This window comes from Leiobunum rupestre, chromosome 6, assembly GCF_980474605.1.
Source record: "Leiobunum rupestre chromosome 6, qqLeiRupe1.1.hap1, whole genome shotgun sequence".
In the NCBI taxonomy this organism is placed as follows: domain Eukaryota; kingdom Metazoa; phylum Arthropoda; class Arachnida; order Opiliones; family Sclerosomatidae; genus Leiobunum; species Leiobunum rupestre.
In genome coordinates, this window is record NC_143389.1 from 48,620,448 (window position 1) to 48,633,467 (window position 13,020).

The 13,020-nt window shown below is 37.3% G+C and overlaps 1 protein-coding gene and 1 long non-coding RNA gene across 4 annotated transcripts; one reads left to right on the plus strand and one right to left on the minus strand.

The window, feature by feature from the left end:
* Positions 1-289: 289 nt before the first annotated feature.
* Positions 290-1,376, minus strand: LOC149941310 (uncharacterized). 2 transcript variants are annotated; one of them, XM_090179696.1, is made up of 8 exons: positions 1,339-1,376; positions 1,090-1,247; positions 955-1,029; positions 813-896; positions 661-751; positions 566-599; positions 428-508; positions 290-365 (listed from the first exon to the last, which is right to left on the minus strand). In XM_090179696.1, the coding sequence occupies exons 2-8, from the start codon at positions 1,131-1,133 to the stop codon at positions 343-345; spliced, it is 432 nt and encodes a 143-aa protein (XP_090035822.1). In that variant the 5' UTR covers positions 1,134-1,247; positions 1,339-1,376; the 3' UTR covers positions 290-342. The 2 variants fall into 2 exon arrangements, with proteins under 2 accessions (XP_090035822.1, XP_090035821.1); XM_090179695.1 differs by having other exon boundaries at positions 309-508.
* A 1,545-nt stretch (positions 1,377-2,921) lies between these two features.
* Positions 2,922-4,236, plus strand: LOC149941311 (uncharacterized). Of its 2 annotated transcripts, XR_016481337.1 has the most exons (7): positions 2,922-3,030; positions 3,114-3,176; positions 3,242-3,282; positions 3,340-3,522; positions 3,604-3,688; positions 3,748-3,851; positions 3,921-4,236. It is a non-coding gene; the product is annotated as an uncharacterized LOC149941311 (long non-coding RNA). The 2 variants fall into 2 exon arrangements; XR_016481336.1 differs by having other exon boundaries at positions 3,604-3,851.
* Positions 4,237-13,020: the final 8,784 nt, after the last annotated feature.

Sequence of the window (13,020 nt, forward strand, 5' to 3'; positions counted from 1 at the left end):
CCGCTGAAAGTTTGCATCTTGTTTTCTGTTACCCAAATCGTAAGACATCTTAACGCTTCGAAGCCTGAATACGAAATGACGCAAACCCGGGAGCTCCCCCCCCCCGGTATTAATATCCCTCGGATGACTCATGCACCCCGGGGAAAAAATATATCGCACCCGGACAAGATTTTTTATTATCCTTAAAAAGTTCCGAAATATACTGCTGAAATATAGAACCGAAATTTAAAAAAAAAGAATCTAGTAAAACTACTAAAGGTTTCTAACTATACTAGGGGGCTACTTTTTTTACCCTTTCCATCACTGATTGTATCAAAAAAATTATATGTGCAATAAGAACGACTATTTGATTTTTAAATATTTACCTGGAAAAAAGAAATAGGTTTTAATAAAATTTCCGGAGCAGCGATTAAAAAGTAAGACATACTTAAGACATTAATTAATGGGCCCTCTCGGCCGCCGCCGTGGCTAGTATGGCATGGACCACGTCCGGTAACTCGGCGGTAGGCTAAAGAAATATTTTTTTTCATTATTATTATTATAGATTAACCAAATTTCTTCTTACACATATATGATGCCCAATGGAGGGTTGACAGGCGCTAGTGATAAAAGATATTTAAAAAAATATCGCGATATCGTTTAGGAAAACAAAAAACTTACGGCCCGGCGATGTCTATGTCTCGGGGGGCGACAGGACACCCACGCGCGCCCGTACCTCGCTAGCCCGCGAAGTAATGGACCCCCCGCGGGACTATGAAATTTCATATTTTTTAAAAAGAATTGTAAAAAAAATTAGACCAAATGCGACTCACGCCGGAATTGCGATAGGGGCATTAGATTGCCCACGCTCCAACCAGTACCTCACTATTCCCCCCCGTAATCGACCTCCAGCGGGGCTATGGTATTTCATTTTTTAAAAGAATTGTAAAAAAAATTAGACCAATTTAAACTTACACTGCTACTGCCGGAATTGGGACAGGGGCGATGACATTTTCCCCTTCCCGACAAGGTGACAGGCGTTCCTCGGGACTAACGAAAATCATTTTTTTAAGAAATTTAAAATAAAAAATTGACCAAATTTTAGCTTACATTGACTCTAGCGGAATCTCGCGCCGGTCGTTTTGAGATGACATTTTGGAATGAAGCCAGAGAATTCTAGCACTCACGGTCAAAAAAGATGACAATGAGCAAGTCGAGAGAAGGGGGGTGTCCGCAGGGGTTGAATCACCCACACCTGCAAGTAGAAACTGCCGCAAGCCAAACGGCGGGGGGACAATACTCGACTTTTTTCCATAGAAAGGAGTAAAATGGTGAAAATAGATGACAAAATAAGCTTACTGGGAATTTGATTTCAATTCCGAAATCTGGGAGTAACTCGATTTGACAACTGGAGTGGAGCTTGAGCTTGGTTTGAATGTTGTAATAGATGGGCTCGTATTGACTAGGGTAGTGTTTGAAGTTGGATTAACGCGACTAACACCAGTTCCACTAATCCGGGTTGGGCTAAAACTTTTTTTGGGCTTAATAATGCGACCAGATCTAGATATCAGGATAGGAGTTGTAGATGGTACTTTATTGTTACTCATTTTAAGTCCTGAAAATAAATTCTTTGTTAAATGTTTCTTTAAATTTCCCTGTTTAACTAAAGTCTGATAAACTTACCTTAAGTTTCACCAGTGTAATAAAATTAGGAATAGAATCAAAGAAATTTATAATAATTCGCGTTAATATAGTTAGAGCTTTGGAAATCATACACGCGGTTTAGCGAGCAGACGACATTTCCTGCCTAACTTCCGGCTCACTTTGGAGAAACGTCCGGTCCGTTTTTTTAAAACCCTGCTAGATGGCGGTGACTGCGATTAAGACATTTGCTGGTTACTTTTTCTCAGAGTTTGGAATCCACTGAGCATTGATTTCAATGCGGAAATCAGCTTCTGGCTTCCCACTGACGTCACCATCCCGGCATCGGCTGCTTATGCAGCTAGTCAATGATAATTTATTTCGCTCAGTAGGTCCAAAGGTTTTATTCGCTCGTACCACGGCCCCCTGCACGCGCTCACGCTGCTCGCGAGCAGCGTGAGCGCGTGCAGGGGGCCGTGCTCGTACAAAGTACACCCTTTTGTAACAGGGCGGCTCCAATGGGTCCCCTTGGCCATGGCCAACTTCGCGTGCTCACTACGCTCGCACCAGGCGGCCTACCCAAAAGAACAAAAATAGCGAAATTCGTTCTTTGCCGCTACGGAGGCGCTGGAGCCACCTCCGGACCTAACTATTAGCATAGAATCGAATGGAACGATTATGGTTTTTCGTTACTTTAAGGAATTTATTGAAAACTATTCAATATATTCGTCGATGTCAGAGGTAGAATAAACCTTTTTCCATGATTTACAACCCTTTTCAAAATTTTCTAATTCATTTTTCCCGCCGAGATCGACTATTTCCAAAAGTGCCACCGCTCAGGCGCCAGTGAAAATCACGTGTTTAGAATGGAATGTAAACAAACCGACATGTGGAATTTTTCATCAAACGTTTTGGTTTGGATTTTAAACTATTTGATGGCAAGTAGATAAACAATTAAACTGATATGTAAAGTGATGCAACTAAAATTTTAGTGTAATGAGCATAAAAAATACTTTTAATATTTTTATGAAATAATTTGTTTGACGTAAAAGTTAATAATTGCATTTTTTTCATTAAATTTTAGAGACATATATAGTTGGAATAACAGTGATAATGAACGAAAACATGAATGAACATTGGTAAAAAAGTATGAACACTGGTAGATATGAATGAACGCTGGTAAATATGATTATATGAATACTCGTAGATATGAATGAAAACTGGTAAATATGAATATTGGTAGATATTAATGAACACTGGTAAATATGAATGAAAACTGGTAATTATGAATGGTAGATATGAAAGAATCCTGGAAAACAATGAAGCATCACTGGTGTATGGTGATCAAAATATGAAAATCCATAATGAAAATGAAAGACCTTTACATTTTCAGAAGTTTTCTCGATTGAGGTTTGTAAACTAGTTCCTTTACTTTCTCAAATCAAATTGTCCAAGTTATGTTATCAACTACGTGTGGTATTATTTTGTCACAGAAAAATTTGGCAGATATCGAGGCATGAGGGACATTAAAATTGCGATGCAAAATTGGACACCTGGTAAGTTTCGGCAACACAGGAGATTCAATATTTTCGCTAATTCTTGCTGATTCTCGAAAAATAAGGAAGTGCTGCCTCAATGAAACATTACAAAATCCTTATTTGGGTAACTTATACCTCCTCGGATGTTTTAATAAAGTCTAAAAGTGTTGAATTTGAAAAGGGTCCGGAAATGCACTCGAGACACAAGCTACAAAATTCAGCTTGCTCCATTTTCTGTACCACAAAACCAGCTACATAAGCCAAACTTGCCAATTTTAAAGTGGTTCGTTGCGTGTCAGGCTCTGTACTCAACGCATTTGGTATCATATAAGTTGGATACTGTATAGCCACTCTACTCTAGAAGGTTGGGTAACGTGCCTTCGGAGGCCTTAGAGCGAACTATACAATAACTATCCTATTATAATAAGATACTAATATTTCTTAGATATTTTCACCAAGGGAATAGAATGCAACCTGGCAGCCACTGGGGGAAAACTACAACTGACTAGCATGCTAGCTGGGAGTTCTGCGTAACTATAGCGGGAGCTAGTTGAGGTCATTCTCTCTGTTGACATTAAATTCTTGGCAGAACCACTCTTTGAGCTCTGATTGGCTGAAGGATCAAGGCGAACGGGCGTCAAGCATTCTAGTTACCTATGAGATTTCTATGGAAAAATCAGGCTCCATAGCAGGGTGAGAAATAATGAATTTCGATAGATATCCCAAGATTATATTACTCACCTTTAGTTTTCTTTCGTTTAGAAACTTTTTTAGAGATACAGTCACTAAAAGGCAGTTTTTTCCGACTTCCTCCGGGAACTCAGTTAGAGCCTGCGTTACGTGGAAGGAGCTTTATTTCGAATCTAGGGTACGTAGTTATATTATTTTTGTCCCCGGTTGAACAGAGGGGTCAGAAGGGGTAGCCAAATACCCGCCTGAACCCTTTTTTCCAAATTCAAAATGAAACTAGGCCTTTAACATTTCAACAAGATGGCCAAGGTTATTTTATAAAAAGAACTATTAAGATTGAATCCTAGTGTCAAAATAATGTAAAATTTTGATTAAAATAAACAATTAGACTTGCTTGCTACTGAGATAATCTTACACTAAAGTAAAATAAAAAATATCCAAATTAAAAATGATGCAGCCATTATTACATCACTTACCAATTATTGGTAAGTGATGTAATAACGGTTAAGTTAGTTTTTGTCCCCAGAGTTGACGATATCCTTACTTTTAATAATTGGTTACGTAAAAATTACCCGTTTGTTTACTAGATTAAAACAAAATTTCACACATTTTTTTTGAAAATGATCGAAGTGGTCTTTTGATAATTTCATATGATCATCTTCAAATAAAATCAATTCTTTGATATAGATTTTGACCTTGGAAATGGCGATTTCGACCTTTATAATGGTGATCTTTGACATCACAAATTTGGGCACCCCTGGTCTAAAATTAGTTAAATCAAAAAAGCTCAAACGGCGAAACTATCGCCACACCAAAAACTACTTTAAGTTTTAAGCACTAAATTATCAACGAGGTTGACAATAGTGGCCAACAGTAGCGTTCGGTCTTTTTAAACCTAGGAAGGTGCTCTAAAATTGGGATTTCCGAGAATTACCAGAATAAAACCGCCATACCCAGTAAGCTTAAATTCCAAAACACAAAAAGATGCTCTCAAGTAAAAAACGGAATAAAGAATCGCTATAGCGGCACTTTAAATAAATATCAAGAAAAGAAAAGGGGTTGAAAGTTGACGGGGAGACTAGCGACGATATAGCGTAATTGCTTTGCCTTTGCTTGGACGAGAGAAAATGCGGCAGCGATTGAGACGAAATGGCCTACGGGCTCAGCTCCCGGACCTCTGGGATTTTGGGACCAATTTCAAACTTTACCTGACCATCTTACTAAAATCCAACAACTTGGAACTCTGTACAAGAAACTCAAACGCCAAAATCACCATGAATAGGCACGATCAAGGTCACGGTACAAAAATTCTTTGCTAGTGCCGCCGTTTATGATCTCTTCAAAACTGCCTTTTCTCTTCCATTTTCATGTTCCGAATAAAAAATTCCATGATTCTTCATACGATTTCATGATTCGACTAAAATATTCCTTGATACTACATAAGATTCCACGATCTTATATACGAATCTTTGATTCGTCTTAGAATCCATGATTCGACTTGATAATTCCTTGATTCTGTTCAGATTCCGTAATTCCTGTAAGATTCTATGATTCCTGTAAGATTCTATGATTCCTGTAAGATTCCATAATTCCTGTAAGATTCTATAATTCCTGTAAGATTCTATAATTCCATATGATTCGTAAATTTTGAATAATCATATTAGATTTTTGAAATTCCAGCACGGATTCCTTCGATTCGGAATACGAGAATCAAGGCCTGTACAAGATTCTCGCTAGTGACGGCTCGACATTACTCTATAACTACCCTGGCGGAATTTTAAAAAAGCTTTTGCGTAGTAAGCCTGTTCACCATCAAAGTTTGAGTTGAAAGGCAGCTTACTTCCGTTTCGGGTGCGATAAAATGATTATTATCAAGAGTTATACATTCGAATCGCGATTTAATTACTCTAATCACGATTTCATCAATGAAATAACGTTTCAAATTAACTATAACCACGTTTTATTCCAATCATTACAAACCAAAAATTGAAGTCATCCTAATCACGATTTAATCAAATCACAAATCAATAAACCTTATAACAATTCAGTCAATCTAATGATTCTAATCACTTCGATAATTCTAGTCACTATTCGATAATTCTAATCACTATTCGATAATTCTAATCAGTATTCGATAATTCTAGTCACTATTCGATAATTCTAATCACTATTCGATAATTCTAATCACTATTCGATAATTCTAATCACTATTCGATAATTCTAATCACTATTCGATAATTCTAATCACTATTCGATAATTCTAATCACTATTCGATAATTCTAATCACTATTCGATAATTCTAATCACTATTCGATAATTCTAATCACTATTCGATAATTCTAATCACTATTCGATAATTCTAATCACTATTCGATAATTCTAATCACTATTCGATAATTCTAATCACTATTCGATAATTCTAATCACTATTCGATAATTCTAATCACTATTCGATAATTCTAATCACTATTCAATCAAATGTTCTAATCACTATTCAATCAAATGTTCTAATCACTATTCAATCAAATGTTCTAGTCAGGATTCAATCAAATGTTCTAATCACTATTCAATCAAATGTTCTAGTCAGGATTCAATCAAATGTTCTAGTCAGGATTCAATCAAATGTTCTAATCACTATTCAATCAAATGTTCTAGTCAGGATTCAATCAAATGTTCTAATCACGATTCGATAACTCTAATCACGATTTATTCATTCTTATAACGAATTCAATCATTCTAATCACGATTTGTTCATTCTTATCACGATTCAATCATTTAAATCTATAATCATACAATTTATGGTTTAATCAATTTAAAATAAAACTAAGCATATAATTTTAATCGATTCTGCAAATCTGTTTTATTGAACTTTCCACATAAATAGAACGCGCGCATATGATTTTAACTTTCAGTGAAATTGCGTGAGCTAGTGTAGATTGAAATTTTAGGTAAACCGTCAGCCCATCCTCCGAAAATTTCATAAATGTATTTGTTAAAATTGCATTGTAGAAAGATCTATTGAATAAATGTGGGTTTTGTTTACAACGGCGCATATATAAACACGTTGCTGACGTCTAATTGATGGCGCTTTTAATTGGTATAGAATCTCACGCCTTAAAACGCCAACCAGTTGTAATTGGCCAAAGGATGAAATCAGTTAACAACTTTATGTTTTAAATTCTATCATTAGAAATTTCTTAAACTAAAATTAAATTTAGATTTAAACTTCGACCAAATCTGGGTTTTAGCAGAACGCGATAGTTTTGACATGGAGATAAAGTATGTCCATCGTGAAATTTTGGCGAGGTATTCCATGGAAATGAAGTTTGATTGCCGATACCCAAAATACCTTATTTTTTAAAAAAGATTTTTTGGTCTCAAAGACTGTACTTGATGTGGGCTTTTAGTGTATTCAAATTTGTTCTTGTGTATTTTGGTATTAAAGAAGTGACATCTACCCACTTTTTAAGCGTTAAAAACGAGTTTCTGAAAAATTATTTTTCTATAATAATGTTCGTGAGGTAGTCCCTTTAAAAATATTACCATGTATTTTTCATTTGTAATAATTTTATATACTCAAAAATATGATTATTTTGTTCGCAATATTTTTGTAAATTTTTCCCTCAAAATTAACAGGAGGTAATATTCCTATGAAATTTGATTTGGAACCTTTTTTCATTAGCGAAAGGCCCTTACCACATTTAGTGCTTCGTACGATCCCCTTCAGCTTTTAAAGATCATTCACGAATTAAGTTTTTCCGTACTTTTAGTATTTTTATTGTTTCATAATGATTTTCATTGAAAGTTTGAAATATATCTTAATTATTAGACACTGTTTTATTAGGTTAAATGAAATATAAGCGACATCTTTTATATAACTATCTAAAGAACTACTAAAGAAAATCTTTATTTTCGCGCTTTATTTTTCGAATCTCCCCAACCCCATACTAAAAAAAGCGATGGGCCATCTATAACGCGACCCAGAGGACAGTACCAAGCCTTACGCATCAAGTATATACTTTTAATATCAACCAGAAAAAAGCGTTTGTGGCCGAAAAATACAAAACACCTAGAAAATGAACAAAAGCTGTAATTGATTTTATAAAGTACGGGAATATCACTTTGTAGCCCAAAAATACAAAACACCTAGAAAATGAACAAAAACTGTAATTGATTTTATAAAGTACGGGAATATCACATGGAAATTATTAGGACACCGAAACTGTGGTGTCGGCGAACACACGACGGAAATAAGTACAACGAAACACGTGAAAATTACCAAATATGATAAATTTTTAAAATTACATTAAAAATTAAATAATTATTTGCGGCCAAAATTAAAAATACACTCGGCATCTACGTGACAAGGTCTATCAGGCACAACCAAAATTAATATAAAATTCAATGATGCCGCTGTAGTTCACCCAATGGCAATGGGATAGAGGTGTTTACTGACGGTTCGTTGTCCGGTCGGGGTGCCGGAGTGGCATTTGCTGTGTACAGAGATGGTGTGGAAGTGTACAATGAGGTCACTCGCATTAATGGTAAGGTGGGTGCGTTTTCTCTTGAGCTGTTAGCAATACATGAGGGTATTTGCTGGTTAAGGACGCATGGTCAACGTCCTGGTGATGGTGCAACGGTTTTTACAGATTGTCTTTTTGCTATTAACGCATTAAGCAATCATAAAAACAATCATGGTTTATGCCATGATATCCGTAAGGTGTTAAAACGGATGGAGACTCAAGTCAACTTTACTTGGGTAAAGTCGCACACTGGGTGTGCAGGGAATGAAAGGGCTGACTTTCTTGCAAAGTCAGCAACCGATCTTCCCGAGGAGAAGGAGATGAAGCCAACTAAGTTGGTGATTAAAAGGTGGCAGGAGTCGTGGGATGAGAGTGAGAAGGGAAAGGTAACTAAGAGGTACTTTCCTAAGGTCAATGGTAGCTTCAACACGAATTACTATTTGACGCAAATCCTAAGTGGACACGGTAAGTTCCCACTCTACCTGTTCAACTTGGGTCATATTGCATCGCCCAAATGCATATGCGGTGCTCTGGAAGCAGACTCAGAGCACTATGTTCGTAATTGTCCTAGAACGAACCATTTGTTAAGGAGACCAATCCGCGAGAATGGACTCCACAATCTGGATAACGAAACGATCAACGATCTTGAACGCGTAATGCGTTATATCGTTGTGAATTTTGACGAACTCACGAGTGAGTCGTGAGTAGGAGATGCAGGTATACGGGTGTATACCGTTGTGTGTATGTGATTTAGGAAGCATTTCCTATCTTTGTATACAGGTCGACGGCTCGGCCGGGACAGGTGATGAGTAACCCCTGTAATGCTTTGGCGGTGCACGGGGTATATAAATACAACAATCTGATGTAGTTCACTTCACCCTCGGTTTGCTTGTAATGGACGCTTCAATAAAAGATACTCGGTTTCTACTCCCCTCTCCAAATTCTTCTGGGAAGGAGCTATTTCCGGTCGGTCGGTTAAACGGTTAGAATGGCTAGCCACCAAGTCATATTGGAAACGCGTTTTTGCCCTCATTAGAATTTTGCGTCAGGTAAGAAACGCGTCGGCTCACGTGTATAAGGAACATACTAATGTTTATTTTCGATAATATATTTTAAGGTAACATATATAATGTTTTTAAAACTAAGTATAAGTAGATAATAATATTATTATTATAATCCTCTTATGGTATAAATAATTAAAATTATATGTAATATTTTTATAATACCAGGCAATTTTAAAGCTTCTCATGGAGGCAGAGTTAATTCATTTCGTATAAAATTATCTTTTGGAAAAAGATGAAAACTCATTCCTTTAGAACTAAACGTATTACTTTCGCATTACGGTATGCAACAAGTGTTTCCTTTTAACCAGGTAACTTTTTGGCATGTTAAGGCTTAGCAATAAACTGATGTTACGTTCGAGAAAGTTTCCAGCTTTCTAATATTTCACCAAGCACTATATAAATAATAAATTATGAGTCCTGGCTGTCGGAAATATTACTTCTTGGCAATTTCTGGGAAGATGTTTTATTTAAGCGCCTATTGGATCGGCAACTCAGGCTTTTGTGAAAACGGACCAGAGTCGTTTCCTAGTCGGGTCATCCATCTATTTACAGTCGATGTGCTTTTTAATTAGTCGGCAATTCGGGCGTATGTAAAGTCGAGCCGAAGTTGTTTCAGAGTCGGTCATTCATCTATTTAGAGTCGGTAGGCTTGTTAAAGGGAATAGAACCTCAAACACGTTCTTTATGGAAGACCCCATCAATTTCCTTTATTCCCTTCACAATCAGCGATTGTCAGCGCCGCAGGTGTGAAAAGCCATGGGAGGCAGCGGACAATATTGGAACCCTCGGAGGGCGACAGAAATACGAGAGGTTATATTCCCTTTAAAGGGTCGGCAATTTGGGCGTATGTAAAGTCGGGCCAACGTTGTTTCAGAGTCCATTACGTATCCTGTTACAGTTGGATTACAGTTGTGTACTGTAGAAAGTTTAGGGTCGGCCGACAGTCAGCCGACTCGTTTACCCCTAGGACATTTGGACCTTAAAAAGCCTATCTGGCAGACTTCGTTATTTACGTAAAAAATCCGACGTCGGCCCGACTCTGATTAGAACAAAATCGGTGTGTTACACCTCGGGTCGTCTCCTTGTTAGTGCTATGTCCCTTGGTACGATGCCACTTAGTAAGATGCCATTAGGTACGATGCTAGTTGGTGCGTTTTCAATTGGTACTATCTTCTCTAATACCTGTCCCTTATTGGCCGCAACGAATGACACAGGGCTACCTATATATATAACCTTCTTTACTCAGCGTAACTGAGCTTTTTCCTATAATTTTAATATAAAATACGGTCGTGGCCAGGAATCTATTCCAGGTCATATTTTTAGTAGGCTGATTATTTACCACTGGGCCATTGACTTTCATCACCGGAAAACTCTTACGAGGAGAGGTATACTTTGGCTTGCCAACTGGTTAATTTTGACAGAAAAAAGCGCGAATTTCAATATGTTATGCTACAACCAAAAACTTAAAAATAACTTATCTGTTATGCTACAACCAAAAACTTAAAAATAACTTGGGCCTAAATTTTAAAATTAACCAAAAAATAATTGAAGTAAAATCAATTACGTACGAATAACTACTGTAATATTAATTCATATTTTCCAAAATACTACAGTTATTATGAATGATATTAAATGGCTTTTTCTTTCTCCATGATGTAATGCACAGCACACATCAGAATATATGCGAGGTAGCATTCGATATCGCTATGTCATTTTGGATATCACGTGAAGTCGTGAATATCTCGGTCCAGGAAAATTGATTTGAAATTTTTGGACGTCTTTAAGATATCTTTAAAATATGCAAGTTATGATATGTTTTTGATATATCCAAACAATAATAATAATAATAATAATAATAATCAGCTACTGTAGGCTACTACCCAAGGCACCACCTTAGGCCTAAATCATCAAGCGACTTTTAAAGCCATTTATTCAGGTGATCGGGTTACAATGTGTAGGAGGGTGGTGGCAAGCCCTTCATGCCACGCGAACCAACAGCTCCATACACTATTACCGTTAACCTAAGAAAGTTTTCCTTATTGCATCGAAATTTACTTCGTCTCCCAAAGAGATTTTACATTTCACTGATAGGAATGAATAAATCCCACTAGCTGGGCTCCCACCAATATCTGGAATTAAATTAGGGGGAAAAGGGACTTTTTGAGATAAAAATAAGATTAAATTTAGACCAAATTTTTCAAAATAGGGACCAATTTAAAACCAAATTATTTTAACTAAATTCCAAAATTCCGCCCTAGGATTTAAAAATGTTTCCAAGTTTGTCGCACTCACACTATTTTATCATTAATCCTCAGCTTTGATTATTTTGAAAACTGTCCTTGAGCAGATGTATAAACATATTTTAAGATTATGTTGGATTCCCTGGATTACATGAAAATAGGCTACTTTACAGACCAAATCTCGTATTTTTAGGGTAGATTAGGGACCTTGAAGAAAAATAAGGTATTTTAGGGACCTGGTGGGAACCCTGCAGTACTAGAAATATTCAATTCCGCATTATCGCCAAACAACAACCAGAAAACTATAATCCACAGACAACTTGTGCTAGTACACTGTTAATTTCCAACACAAAGATAAAGGTATCACAAAATAGAAAAACCATTTGCGTTTCTACTAAGGTAATCGATAAATCTGTATTAACGTAAGAATCATAGAATAAGAAAAATGTACACTAGTTTTCCAATAATTGTAGTGGTAGTTTTAGTAGAAGATGGCGATTTTTTAAGTTCAGGGTCACTCTTAAAGGGACAATAAAGCACGACCCTAATTACATAAAGGTGCTTATCCTTTCAAAGATTTTGTTGAAGGAGGGTTTACGAGTGCGAGGACGCCACACTGCGATCCATTTGGCTTTTCGGGCGACTGAGGTTAGCGTACACGTCCACCGCGACTAGAGTGCTTGCCTTGTTTCTCAGATCCTCGTCATCGGACGAGTAACTGGGCGGTTCTAGACTGGGGTCCCGGCCCCCAATGGCTCTTGGGCAGGCTGACAGTGATTCGATTCATGGCCGAATCTGGTCGAATGACAAGCATCGTCGTTTTTCCCTTCGCCGCCTGAGGTTCTTCTGTTTGCTCGTCCTCGATGTCGTCTTGGGAATGGTCCAAGACATTGTCGTCATTTTCCTCTTCTTCTTCATATTCGTCGTCGTCATCTTCCTCTTCACCATCTTCGTCGCTGAATTCGACCGTTTCGCAATCTCCCGGTATGGCATCCTCGGGAGAATCCACCCTAATTGAATCTCCTTATTCGGTTTTAAATTAATTAATAAAGCTCAAACATAGGGGGCCCAAAACGAGGATAGAGGTAGGCCGGGAACCCCAAAATAAAGCTCAAACTTAGGGGCCCGAAACGAGGATAGAGGAAGGCCAGGAAACCCGAAATAAAGCTCAATCTTAGGGGCCCAAAACGAGGATAGAGGAAGGCCAGGAAACCCGTAATAAAGCTCAAACTTAGGGGCCCGAAACGAGGTTAGAGGAAGGCCAGGAAACCCGTAATAAAGCTCAAACTTAGGGGCCCGAAACGAGGATAGAGGAAGGCCAGGAAACCCGTAATAAAACTCAAA